Raw genomic sequence first — 14,662 nt, 5'->3', positions numbered from 1 at the left:
ATTCTGTAGCTAGAAGTCAAAGAAGACCCAAAGATCTGCTTTTGTGTCATTTTCTCTCTTGTGACTTTTCTAACCATAACCTACTATACATTATAAATCATATAATTTGGGGCCAGTCTCAGCTGTGTGTCAGAAGTTTGTGGGTTGGTCTCAGTCCATAATCAGTTCTGTACTGTCAATTTGCTGCGTTGTTCTGTTGGGTCAGGAATACCCAGTTGTGCTGTTTCCCTCCACATACTCTAGGAGAGTGATCAGACCATTTAGGAATTATCTGGGGAGGTATGGGGGGGGAGGGGGAGAATGGAAGAGAGAGAAATATTTCTCTGTGGGTTTGACCGAGTATTAAATTCATGTAATTATCAGCAGTTTAGCTTGCCCTTCTGAATGAAATGTAGCATAAAACCTTGATGTGACATTGGCTATGAGTGGTGGTATTGCAGATCTGTTATGAAATGGCAGAATTTTGGTTCATGCTTACAGCTCCCCACACTGAATTCACCAGAACATAAGAAAACACAACAACACAAGATTGGTCTGGATGAAGAAGACCTTTCCAATATCACCCGTCCAGAACACCCACCTATCTTCCCCTCATCACTGCATCAATCTGCTTTTTAAATGACTCCAGTGTCTTGGGCTCTACCATCTTTCATGGCATGTCTACCAGCTTTCCTGGCAATCGAGTGTAAATGTGAAAGCCAGTTAACCCAACTATCTCTCTAATGAATGAGATTTCTAGGTGGGCCAGGACTCGCTTGATGCCACGTGTGTATAGATCCCTCAGCTACTTTCTCCTCAGCAGCTAAAGTTGTCTGGTGATATTGTTTAATGTTTCATTGTCATCGAGGTAATTTGTAACCTTCTGTTCTTGTTTTTTTCAGAAAAATATTTTGAAATGAAGAAAGGACAGTGTAAAGAAGCTCTAGAAATTTATAAAAAATTCCTCACAAGAATGACCAGAGTTTCTGAATTTCTTGTAGTTGCTGAAGTAAGTGATCGTTAATGTACTTTGTACAGTGGGATTCCAGCTTTAAAATTGAAGTGTAATATGTGCAACGTTTTGGAAAAAATCCAATCATCAAGGCGATTACTTCAAGCTTAAACACTTTGGGTGTGAATCATTACCATTTCTGCTGTTGGCCTTATTACTCTTTCTCTGCCTTCAAATACCTCCTAAAACCTATCTATTGACAATTGATCATGCCTTAAGTTAACACCATTAAAATTCTCATTTCCTTGTTCGGTTGGTGTGCACCACTAAAGTCATATTTTATTCATAAGAAAGGTGCTATGTAAATTTATTTTGTTGTAGTAATGGATGGATGGAGTTAGTTGCGCAACAGGCTCTTTAATAGTATCATTTAAAAATGAAACTAACACCCAGTCTTCAAATTCTATGCCTGTGTCAAGTACGCATTTACTGAACTCTGAAATAAGTGATTTTCTGTTGTAGCCTCAATGTGTTGCAGTGAGTGTGAAGTGTAAATCAGATTTCCCAATCCATTTGACTTCTGGGAGCAAGACCATTTCACATCCAGGAATGCAATGCAGTATTTAAGAAAAGCAAGAGAAATAGAAGCACAGATTCAGATTCATATGAACTGTATTTTGTTTAGGATTGCTTTAGATGATGTTACTGCAACTACGGAATGATACCATAGCACAATGGTGTTGGTAGCACTTTTGTCCCTGGGTCATAGGTATTTGGGTTCAAGCCCCACCTCGGGACTTTTAGCTCGTAGTCTAAGATGATACTCCAGTGCAGTGCTGAGGGACTTCAGTATTATCCTTCAGGGTCCTTCAGATGAATTAAGCTACTTAAATTAATTGCAAAGTCCCATCCTCCTGCTCAGGTGGACATAAAAAATTCCCATAACTTGTATTTGAAAAGAGAAGAGTTTCCTGATCAACAATCCTCCATTTAAAACAAAGTGATAGTTCACTTCATGGCTGTTTCTGGGACATTGCTGTGCACAAATTGGCTGCCACGTTCCTTACAGAACAGAAAACTGAGTTTATGTGAGCCATTTCAATGTTATAGGTGCTATATTAATTGCAAAGATGATTATTCTCTTACCAATGGAATTCTGACTGTAGCTTAGACATAAGATGACCAATATTGCATATATAACAACATTGGTACAAGTAAACATTGGCTAGATGGGTTTGTAAATAACTATAAATCTGGGATTGAATCAACAAGGATTCAAAATGCATAAATGACTATTTTTGACAGTGTGCCAAAAGTCCTCAGCAAGCATGATTTGACAGAATATCTACCAGAGAGTTGACATATGTTGTTCTAATACTGAATGCTTGGAATTAAAGAGGAAACTCTATGCTTTGATTGCTTTAGCAACATGGTAGGTACAAATTATAAACAATAATAATTTGGTCACTCAATCTACAACTGTTTGTGGGTCATTGCTGTGCGCAATTGGCCGCCGTGTTTCGCCCACAAATAAACAGTCAATTCACTTTACAGTACATTGTGTGAGACGTCTAGAAGACGTGAGAAGCGCTATATCAAATGCAAAGATTATTATTATAATAAATGTGCTATTATAATTCTGTCTGCAGCTTGTTTGATCTTTATGACAGGTAACTTCAGATCTGTTTCCACACACATACACATGCCTCTGTTTACCTAGCAGTAAGTAGGAACCCGCTTGTTAGTCGATTGGTGGATCGCTTTCCAGCGGTAATAATACCTTCAAAAATAATGTGGTCAATCAATCCACGACTGTTTGCGAGACACTGCTGTGCTGCCGCATTTCGCCCACAAAATATACAGTCAACTCACTTTATAGCATATTGTGTGAAGCAGTTTGAGAAGTATCGAAGACGTGATAAGGCGCTACATCAAATGCAAAGATTATTATTATTTATTATTATCTATCAATTAATATTAAAGTAGCTTGTTGAAAAAATGCTGCAATTGTTCAAAAATCTTTCATAATACTTTGTAAATATTATAGTCTTAAAATTAGAACCAGGCCATTTAAAATTGAAATCAGGAAGCATTTTTTCACTCAAAGGGTGGTAGAAATCTGGATTTCTTTCCCCCAAAAGGCCGTAGATGCTGGATCCATCCACATTTTCAAGAGTGAGGTTGATAGATATTTGGTAGGTCAGGGTATTAAGGGATATGTGGAGAAAGCGGGAAATTGGAATTGAAATGATTAGTTGAGGTACAGATCAGCCATGATCTAATTAAATGGCGGAACAGGCTCGAAGGGCTGAATGGCCTCCTCCTGTTCCTATGTTCCTATGTAAAGTTAAACTGAATGGTTAGTTATAAAACCACTGTTTGTACTGTTGTCATGAAAGCAGTGTAAATAGGCTTCTTTGCCAGTGTATCATAGGGCAAAGGATCCAGTGGGTAAATTAGATATATTAATGTTGTGTTTGACCAAGAGAATAAACCAGTCAAAACCATCACTCAATCTAATAATCTCAAAAAGCACAGGACCAACTTGAAAGTTGTGTTTCAGAGCAGTAATGATATTTATGAAGCTTTTATGTATTATTTAAAGGAGTGAAAAGCAAAAACAAAAGTGAAATGCGCTGTTGAAACATCACCAGAAGTCTAGATATAAAGGATGGTTTAAAGTTTGAAACAAAAACAGAAGAAGTCGCTGGGAACACTCAGCAGGTCAGGCAGCATCTATGGAGAAAGGAAAGTGAGTCCAATGTTTCGGGTAACATTTCCCAAAATGTTGACTCACTTTCCGTTCTCCATAGATGCAGCCTGACCTGCTGAGTGTTCCCAGCGACTTCTGTTTTTGTTTCAGATTTCCAACATCTGCAGTATTTTGCGTACGGTTTAAAAGTTTTACAGCTTGTACAAGATGTGCTTCAGTGGAGATCTTAAATGACCTAACGTAGAGATTCCTACATCTTAGCAGAAAATATACTTTAGAAATAAATGAAAGTCTCGTAGAAACAGCACATGTTTTAAACGCTTTTTGTTTTCTTTCTGCAGCGAGTAGGAATTGAGAAAGGTGACATTCCTGACCTCACACAGGTAAGTGGCTATTCCTTTTGTATATTGGGATTTACTTTTATAAAACATGTCTCGCAAATATTTGTTAACTAAGCATAATAATTCTGTAATCTTGATATGGGAGTCGAGGGAGCCCTTAACAGTTTTTAAAAGGCTTTCTATCTACCGTCTCATTTACACTGGTTTCTCTTTCTCCTCTCCCCCCACACCTCCTCACAATGATTCCATTTGGTTCACATGTAACCTGTGCAGCATCAGGGGTCCTATATCAGTACTCTATTTCAGGATATCACCCCAGTCACAGCAAGTGCTGAGAATAGTATTTAGTTTACCACAAATCATGACAGACAAATGCCCCTTGTGTTCTCACTTTCAGCGATGCCGATTGTTGAGACTGAGAGAGTGAGTAGGTATATTGCTTCGCAGATTGAACATCATCAAAGCTAAGAACAAAATCCAAATGTACAACACAGAATTTCTACAGCACTTCTCAGTGGGGTTCACACATTTTTTTTCAAATACAATAGAGAGATCCAAAAATGCGATCAGGGTTCCTACAATTTGAAATGTTATTGCATATTGCAGAGCAAATAGGGTTATATTTTGATACAGTAATAAAATGTTTAAACTTGAAGCCCACGTAAGAAAGTAAAATTGGTGAACTCTTCCACTTAGTTCTTTGTAGCTGTTTGCTGCACTCATTTGAAAATATCCAGTGTTTGTGGATTACAGTGTCAACATAAGTCATCAACTTGAATATTATCCCCGTTCCTGAAACGTGAATTGTTCATGTTATTTGCAATATGACAACCGCCTTTAATGATTGCACATTAAGTGTTCATCTGCCAAGCATTTTGCATAATAAAAGCCCCAAGCAAATGCTTAATACCATGTCATTGGATGGTTTTGGTTTTGTTTATACACACTAACTACATAAATTGATACTGGTCCAAGACAATCATGAGATTTTAAAAAGCTTTAATAGGATTGTACAACTTGTGTAATAAATTTCTGCTGTTATTCCACAAGGTATCTTTATAGTTCACAGCAAGATTTACTCAATCCTTGCATTGTGATTTGCAGGTTATTATCAGAATGTATTATGTTGCCTACATTATGTTGACTGGTATACTGTACAAGTGAATTGTTAGCACTCTTAGTTCTAATGCCCAACACTACAGCAACTTTACTTACAACAGCAAATGCAGGAGTTCAGTCAATAAACATTTGACATGCAGTAAATCACATTCTGACATTTTGACATGAAAGTATTTAGCTCTCTCTAAAGGAGAACTATTTTGATAATCTTGCAGTGAATTGGATGTTTTGAAAGGCTGCATATAAGGTGCCCAAATGCATCTAATAAACACGTTTCTGTTCAAAAATATTTTAATGTATAAATGTGTGTGTGTAAACTGAACCCATATCTACATTATTTACAAATTGCATTTGTCATAATTCACACTAACATTCACTGCAACATTGAACCTTGGATTTTTATACCTTATAGTCCTGATTATTACCTATGTTTCTTAGACTTGCTATTGAATTTATAGGTCGCTCCAAGATGCTAGCTACCCTGCATGAAGGGCGTTATATAAATGCAAGTTATTGTTATTGCTGTACATAGAGACAAATTATGATGCCCAATAAATTTGAAGATGTCCTAAGTTTTATAACTGACAATTGTCAATGTACTTTTCAACTTTCAAAGTACAGCAAACATAAAATATTTTATCAGCACATTTGCTACAATTACATGTCATTTTTTTAAAATAAGTTGGGTTGCTTATTTCACAACAATCAAGTAAGATTGCTGACCTTGAAAGAGTTGTCACCTCCCAGCTGAGCTATTTCCTCTCCACCCATGCATTATTCGAACTCCTTCAGTCGGGTTTCCGTGCTGCCCATAGCACAGAAACCCCCCTGGTCAAGGTCACCAATGACATCTTGACCATCTGCGACCAGGGCTGCCTCCTCGTCCTCCTCGACCTATCGGCAGCATTCGATACGGTCGACCACGCTGTCCTCCTCCACCACTTATCCTCCCACCTCAACCTTCAAGGCCCTGTCCTTGAGTGATTTAGGTCGTACCTCTCCCACCGTCTTCATTTTTTTCAACAAACGGCTTTTCCTCCGGCCCCCGCACTGTCTCGTGCGGTGTCCCTCAAGGCTCTGTCCTCGGTCCCCTCCTCTTCACCCTCTATATGCTCCCCCTTGGTGACATCATCCGCAGACATGGGGTTAACTTCCACATGTATGCGGATGACACCCAACTCTACCTTTCCTCCTCTACCCTCAACTCCACGACCACTGATGTCCTGACAGCCTGCCTGTCCGACATCGAGTCCTGGACGAGAGACAACTTTCTTCAGCTCAACGTGCGCAAAACTAAGGCCCTCCTGATTGGCTCACGTCAGCGCCTCCGCACCTCAGGCGCCGACACCATCAGCATCCAAGGCTGCACTCTCCACCTCTCAAAGCCGGTCAGGAACCTCGGCGCTCTGTTCGACCCTGAGCTGTCCTTTCTCCCTCACATCCGCACCACAACTGGCACCGCCTTCCATCACCTCCAGAATATCGCCAGACGACGGCACTACCTCACCCCTCACGCTGCTGAAACACTGGTCCACACCTTTATCACCTCAAGGCTGGACTACGGGGACTCTCTCCTCGTCGGCCTTCCCGGCACCTCTCTCCACAAGCTGCAGGTCATTCAGAACTCTGCAGCTCGTGTACTGTCCCGCACCAGACTTCGCAACCACATCACTCCCACCCTCGCTCACCTCCACTGGCTCCCCATCCCCAAGAGGATCGGATTCAAGATCCTCATCCTCACCTACAAGGCCATTCACGGCCTTGCTCCCTCCTACCTCTCCGACCTACTATCCTCCTACCTACCTGCCCGTACCCTCTGTTCCTCTGGCTCCGGTTTGTTCCACATCCCCCGCCCTAACCAGTATACCATCGGTGGTCGGGCCTTCAGCCTCTCAGCCCCCAGGCTCTGGAACTCCATCCCCCAGCGCCTTCGCCTTGCTTCCTCCCTTTCCCCCTTCAAGACCAGTCTCAAGACCTTTCTCTTCAACCGTGTCTTCAGCTCCGCTCTCGACTCTCTATCCCCTCCTCGCTCCCTCCCTTCCCTCCCCTCACCCTGACCATTTCCCCCCTGCTCAGGTCCTGACCCAACTGTACAGCGCCTTGGGACGTCCTCCCGACGTGAAAGGCGCCTATAAATGGAATCTTGTTGTTGTTGTTGAATTCAAATGTATAATTTAAGTGTTATATGAATCAATGGACACCCTTAGGATTAAGACTTTTTAAGTTTGGGTATTTTTTTCTGCTTGATGTTACAACCTGGATTGCAGAATGCCATGATCTAACCTAATGTTTTGAATATGATGCAGACAGTATCAAATTGACCAAGATATTCACAGTGATCCCCTTAGTGTTCTGTGGGTAAATGCGTTATGTAATGCAGCACGTAGATCTTAAAAATGCCAACACAGAAGGAAGCCATTCAGCCTCTGTCTTGCTAGATATCTATTGGAGCTGCTTACTTTAATTCCACTTCTCTACTACAGATTCTTAGAAGTTTGTTCAAAGGAGGATCATTGATCAGGAAGGTCCCAAGTTTGACCCCTGGATGTATTGAGTTAGCTAGCCGCAGCGTGAATATTGGAATGGCCTTGAAGACTTAAACTACAGAGGTTTTAAATAAGGCCAAAGTTCCTGTTCCTGATCATTATCTTGTGACCATTGCTGCAATTGCTTGTCTGGATTCAGGGTAATGACAGGTTTGAGGTTTGGGCTCAGCTAGAACGGCCTCACTACCAAATAGTCTGATGATAATTGTGATTAGGCTCATGCAAAACGAAAAGGGTTTTGGAATGAGAGCTGGTCTCACAGGAATGGTGCATGAACCAGTGTCCCAAGTGAGGGGAGTAAAGGGAAGATGGTTTACATCATCAATTTCTTAAAAGACATTGACTACATTTGTTTGCATTGAATTCTAATGTTATGTAGGAACTTTGATTTGGATGCTTTGCATTTGAAAACGTGCCTTGCAAAGAACTAATGGAACTCCACACCTTTAAAAAAATACATGGAAAAGATCACATTGTATTAAGAACGTTACTATTAAGGCAAGGTTACCCTCGCTAGATGGTAATCCTGAGATGCTTATAAAGACATCAAGAAGGCTCTTCTGGGAATTAGTTCTGCTGACCAGAAAATATTTTACTATTAAATCCTCTGTAGCTGCTATTCGCTCCAACAGTTGCCGAACAAGCAACAATTATCTCAGGAAAAACTGTACAATAGTTGGTTATGTGCTTTCACCTATAACGATGACTTTCTTTGAAAATGCAGGAATTACATCAAAGAATTCTTGTTGACCTTAAAAGTTCTGACAGTGAAAATTCTTCTTTTAAAGACTGTATCATTGATAATCCGGTAACTCATCACTGTTAACTATACCTCAAGTGTGCTGCGTTTACAGCTAATATCTGTTAATAAATCTATGGGTTATTGGATGAGGTTGCTCAATGGAGACTGTAATCAAATTCAAATTCAGATTGATTGAGCATTTGATGAACTGACTTATGTAACTCAGCCTCTTAAGCAAATCGACTTGACAACAGCTGGAGCATGCTGGTAAAAGACTGACGAGTTGCTCATCTTTATCCTGTTGTAAAACAAAACTTGATGTTTTGCTTTCATTCATCTAATTGAGACCAATTTGCTGAATGTTTCATCTTGGTTCATATTGCAGCATAGTCCTGTTTATTTGTGTGCTGTTTTCAATTATTTTGTCAAAGGAAAACCGGATCAGTGTGATTTGTCCTTCATCCTTGTAAGAGAGGTGCACTGTTCCTAACTGCTGCATGCTGCTTTGTTCCAGAATCTCCAAGTTAAAAGAGTTGTAAAATATATTTTATATAATGTGTATAAGGAAGGATTACAAGACCACCTTAACAACGAGGAGCGAGGGCAAGGAACTAATTCAAATATGTTGTAGCAGAATTGAGGTTTGGTGCTTCAGATCACAAGATTGGTTCAAATGAAGAATGCCATTTGGCTCATTGAATCTCATTCTTCTAATATTCCCACCCTACCTCCTGTCTTCCGGAGTTGGCTCTGGATAATCTGTAGTTACCAGTGTTACAGTGAACATTAAACTCTATTTATTAAGCACCCTAAGCCTATCTATTATAATGTTTAGTGAGGCACAATCCTCAGAAAAAATGTTTCAAATGAAACACTAAAGTTTAGGCTTCACTTACTTATGGACATTGTTGGATGCCAGGTGACATGCTGAATGTTGAGAATGAATCTGCCCTCTGGGCTGGTCTCAATAGTCCGGTTTATTGGCAAGCCTTAGAGAGACCACTGAGAAAAGGGATTCTTCCCAATTGGCTCCTGTTAACCTGTAGGATGATGCTAGCTGAACAAGGCTCTTAATGGAAATCTATGCTGTTTTAGCTGATCAAACTCCAGCAATACCCTAACATACCCTCTGGGATCCCCAAGCTTTTGTTCTTTACCAACCTGTGCCGAATATTCTAGAGCCAATGGAAGCAGGAGAGAGCGCACATTCCACTCCAAATACAGGGACATTTCCATGTGATCATGACATACATATATGCAAATCTGGTTTGGATACTCTTAAGCATGGTGATGGGTTTCCACATGTATCAGTCACCTTCTAATCCAAAATAATATTATTCACTTGCCACACTAACCAGTTTAATGCTAAATGATCCAATCACAGTCAGTCACCTAACCTGGAGTAAAATCGATCCTCTGAACAAAGTTTCTAAAAAGGTAATTCAAGACAGACAACAGTAAGATAGGAAGGGGAGTTGAGGCCAGGATGCTGGAGTCATTTATAAAACAGTTCTATTCTGCGATAGGAAAATGGTAGGATGGGTGTTGATTGGAAGGGTGAGAATATGAGACATTGAGGTCCTGTCAGGTGGACGTTAATCATCAAATAGCAATATTCAAAAAAGATAAGGGAGTTTCTCCCTATGTCCTGATCAACAGTCCCCAGATAAAACTGATCATTCACTTCATGGCTGTTTGTTGCATATTTCTATGCACAAATTGGCTGCTAGGTTTGCCTACAAAATACACAATCACTACACTTTACAGTATATCCTGCTTTGAGATGGCCTTCATTCATCTGAACCTCGCTTGTGATCTTGTGAACAATTCAATCAGTATTAAACATTTAGAATTCCACCTTGGAATTTAATAAATTCAGATTCACCAAATAAAATCTCATTCTAGAAATTGTAGTTTCCAAATCAGATTTACCTAATTGTTCCAAATTTAGATTGATTTCCAAACTTTGTATCATATTTGGACGTTACCTCAAAGTACAGTCAGAATGTGTTAAATCAGATTTGAAATTTTGATTGACAAGAGGATTGTTTTGCTATGGTCAATGTAAAGATTATTTGTGAAGTAATTAAATCTAAGCACACAGTAGATTGTTGTTCTAGGAAACAAAATATTTTTCAAGAATAGTGAACTTGGATGAGTTATTTTACAGTAACTGCTGAGTGTAAAACTGCATCCTGTCATTTTTACAGTCTGCAGTTATACTGCCAAACAACACAACAAATAAAAATACAACCAGTCTAAGGATACCTCAGTACTGAATGCTCACGCTGTTGTCAAAAATCCTACTCCTTCCATGTGATACATGGTTTACATTAAAGGACACTTTTTAACCTGTCCAATTAGCAAACATAGATGTATTTTGTGGAAAGTAGAAATCAATATGGTTTGTGAGTGTTGCGTGTGAATTTAAAGAAAATATCACTTTTGCTGTGTTTTTAAAAGCTTGAATAGATTTCATTGATTAAATGATTAGTTTCGCCTTAATCTTGCTTCACGCTATTTGCTCCTATGATCTTCCATCTTTTATATTCCAAGAGTGTGTGTGCTTTCAAAAATGCTTGGGTTGTGTTTGAAAGCATGAGGTGTTTTTTATCCTGGTGTGGTTTTATAGAGATTGGTAGAAGAAAGCATGAGCATGTGGTGTCCTCTGATCCAGTCAGCAGGATTGTAAAAGGTTGCTCTGGCTAAAGCAACAGAGAAGGGCAGTTTGTAGCTGTCTGACATGGTCTCAAGTAAATATGCCGTTGATGCGTTGTACTGTACCTTTTTATTTTTAGGCTCCCAGCAGTCTCCTTGAAGCTCTTGAACAACATTTGAACACACTGGAAGGGAAGAAAGGTGGCAATAGGTAGGGACTCGTCTATTCTATTCAAATTTTAATTTCATGATATACGTGTGGTGTTCTTTCATAACCAAGAGCACATCTCTGCGCTCACTTTGCATTGAGGGGATTAGCTGTTTATTACTGGACTTTTGACACTGCAAAAGTAGAATTCTGATGGATTGCTCGCCAAATACAGCCATCAAGTTATTCAATTGTCAGAAATCATCAGGGATATTATACTGTTGCATCAAATCACTTATTTAAATATCGTAGTTATAGCATTTTCTAGTACATTGCAGTTAGAAGATTTTCAAAACCATATGACTGCTGCTTGTGAATTAGCTACTATTAAAATTATTTATGTATTAATAAATACAAATATTCATATTCAAATATTTGATTTCCTGGGGATGAAAAGGGTGTGATCTTAGAGCTCATTAACACAGTGAGGATGAAGGGAGGAAGAGGAATATGTTAGTCAGTGTGATTGGAAGTGGATAGAATTGCATAGAACATTACCGCACAGAGTTAAGTCCATGCTGAGGTGGAGATCAGGTGGATCAAGAGAATTTTTCAGGGACTATGACCTGTTTATAACTGAATGAGGCAAGAAAGATTGGGTAAAGAGAGAGAGAGAGAGAGAGATTGGAGGTGATAGACAAATCATCGATTTGGATGACTAGCATTTTGTTGCATTCTGTGTAGATTCTTGAGCGGGCGAAACCTTAGGCAAGTTTCCTTACTCCACACCCCTCTGTTTACCAAGCAGTAAGTAGGAACCTGGTTGTTAGTCGATTGACGGATCGCTTTCCGGGGCTAATAATGCCTAATAAAAAATTTGATCACTCAATCCACCATTGTTTGTGGGACTCTGCTGTGCGCAATTGGCTGCTACGTTTGCACACAAAATACAGTCGACTCACTTTACAATATATTCTGTGAAACGCCTTGAGACATGTCAATGATTTGATAAGGTGCTATATCAAATGGAAAGATTAATATTATTATAAGTGAAGAAGGCATAAAGCAGTGTTCAACCCTTAGATATACATGGGCTTCATTGAGACCAATTGTTCTGGATCAGAATGAAGCTGGATCACTTCTACTTAGTTTCCAATCACTCAAAGCTGTAGCAGTCTTCATGTAAAATCATTTTCACTTGGAGGGTAAATACCCTCAACCAAAAAATGTGAGGAATTGTCCTTTCAGCTAAACAGGAAATGCCTCATTATTCCAGTTAGCTCCGTGAACAACCAAGTTTGGACTGAAGCAGAGTACATTTATTCGTGGAACATAGTGGCAAAGTCACAAATATAACATACTTATTTTTATAATAGTTACAGCGCTATTGAATGTCAGAGCTGCAACACTAAAATATCCAGTGACCACAGAATGGTTCAACAACAACATTTATAAGCATTTATAAAGCGCCCTTCACGCAGAAGTGACTCGGAGCACTTAACAATAGTAATAATAACAATAATCCTTGCATTTGACATAGCGCCTAATCACGTCTTTGAAACATCTGAAAGCACTTCACCAATTATATTGTAAGGTGAATTGACTGTATATTTTGGGGACAAAATAGTTGATGCAGAGCTGGAAAAAATGGGATCTTGACCCTCGGTACGGTCAATGAGGAAAATCTTCAGTTGTGATCGGAAGGGGGCAAGGCAGAGGGATTGAGACAGGAGTTCATGAGGGATAGGATGTTTGAAGATATGATTGAAGTAATTTCGGAGTATAAGAAATTAGGTCTGTTCCACAACTGAACAAATTACTAAGAATTGAATTAGCAATGCTGTCATATGATATATGATATGATAAAACATTTGACATATGATGTAATAAAACGTGTAGCAAAAATTGGACTGAAAATAATTTGTCTGGTCACTTTTCTTAAACTTGTACATCCACTACTGTAGATGGTATAACCTTTAACACTTTTACTTCTTTCTTGCTGCCTTGAACACTTAGTGAAGGGTAAGTTTGGATAAAAATACATCTATAATCTTTAACAAAAACTGCATTTTTATCTGTTTCACTCGTAATTTGCAAGGCAATTCTATTAAAATCACAGCTGGTATTAGGGTAACATCTGAAGGTTTATGGCTTCATGCCAGTGTGATTAAGGTCATTTTGTAAGACATGCTGAAGAATGATTTTTGTAAGATGTGGGTGATATAAATTAAGCGAGAAGATTGATGCATTGATTGCTATCGTATCTCAGAAATACCGCATACTGTGTTTCAAATGAACATCTTGGACATAAATCTTATTCAATTCGGACCTGCTTTATTCATTGAACACATCTTTCATTTTAGCAAGCAATTAATTTTGAAAAATATAACCAGCTAAACACCCTTTCTTTATTTCAGCCTTTCTGCCCCCACCCTACGGAACTCCATCCCACATTCCCTTTGCCTCACTCCCTCCCTTGCCTCCTTCAAGGCGCGGTTCAAAACCCTCCTCTTCGACCAAGCCTTCAGCTACCCTCCCTGCCCTCCACCCTCCCCGATCCCGACTCCCAGCTCGGTCAAATCCCTGACTGTCTTGTGCCTTGGGACGCCCTATCAACATAAACAGCGCTATAAAATGTATTTGTATTGTATTTGTTGCTACTTACTCAACATAAGCAGTGTTTCCAAAGCTTAACTGGCCTTGAACAGACGAGGTTTCTAAATAATGTGGAGATTAAAAAAAAGTTGTTCAGCATCTGAAAGGGAAAGATGAGCTAATGTTTCAGATTACACAATATTCAATTATTGCCTCAATCCTCTTCTTGCACGGTAACTGTGGGTGTTTTTCACTTGTCTAGGTAGATTTCTACCGCACCTTCTTTTCTTCACAATGCTTCTCTCCTAGGACATAAATATTTATTTATTCAATTCCAAAAGATATCATTCGTATACAAATGACTGAAGCCACATACAGTCTTTGATCTAATTCCAACAGCATGGCAAAGGCTTTTGCTTCCAAGCTCACCAAGTCCCTGGATGGATGATTGTGGAATACATCACATCATACACCGATCCATGGGACTGTCAACAAGACAACCATCTTCCTTTTAATACTGAGACATTGCACTTTGGTGAAAATTGGCTGCTGCTTTAGTCTACAAAAATAAATTTACAGTCCTGTGAAGCACTTTCAGACATTTTGACTACCTGATAAAGTGCTGTATCAAATGCAAGACTAATTACATTCAGCTGCTTGGAGAATGCTGCAACAAAGTGTGAAATGCGACAATCGCACCTTTTCTCAGATCAAGAATTCTGTGGGTTTTATTCATCTTAAATGACGGTCATTGCCATTTCAAATATCTTCATGGGTAGGATCTTTCCCTTTGTTGGCCAGTCGTTTGAAACATTTGTATATCTTCGAGTGCAGAAGTAAAAAGTACAGGAAATCAGTAATTAAATGTA

The 14,662-nt window shown here is 39.3% G+C and overlaps 1 protein-coding gene across 3 annotated transcripts in view; it reads left to right on the top strand.

Annotated features, from left to right (window-relative positions):
- snap91a (synaptosome associated protein 91a) overlaps positions 1 to 14,662 on the top strand; it is a 146,728-nt gene that overhangs the window by 86,018 nt on the left and 46,048 nt on the right. For all 3 annotated transcript variants that reach the window (XM_042332911.1, XM_042332910.1, XM_042332912.1), the window contains exons 7-10: positions 882 to 988; positions 3,986 to 4,027; positions 11,191 to 11,261; positions 13,215 to 13,220. In XM_042332911.1, coding sequence (XP_042188845.1) covers positions 882 to 988; positions 3,986 to 4,027; positions 11,191 to 11,261; positions 13,215 to 13,220 — 226 coding nt within the window. The remainder of the gene's footprint in view (positions 1 to 881; positions 989 to 3,985; positions 4,028 to 11,190; positions 11,262 to 13,214; positions 13,221 to 14,662) is intronic.

The sequence above is a fragment of the Callorhinchus milii genome, unplaced genomic scaffold (genome assembly GCF_018977255.1).
Source record: "Callorhinchus milii isolate IMCB2004 unplaced genomic scaffold, IMCB_Cmil_1.0 Scaffold3, whole genome shotgun sequence".
Classification (NCBI taxonomy): Eukaryota; Metazoa; Chordata; class Chondrichthyes; order Chimaeriformes; family Callorhinchidae; genus Callorhinchus; species Callorhinchus milii.
The sequence above is the reverse complement of the archived record's forward strand: the minus strand, read 5'-3'. Positions and strand labels throughout refer to the sequence as shown.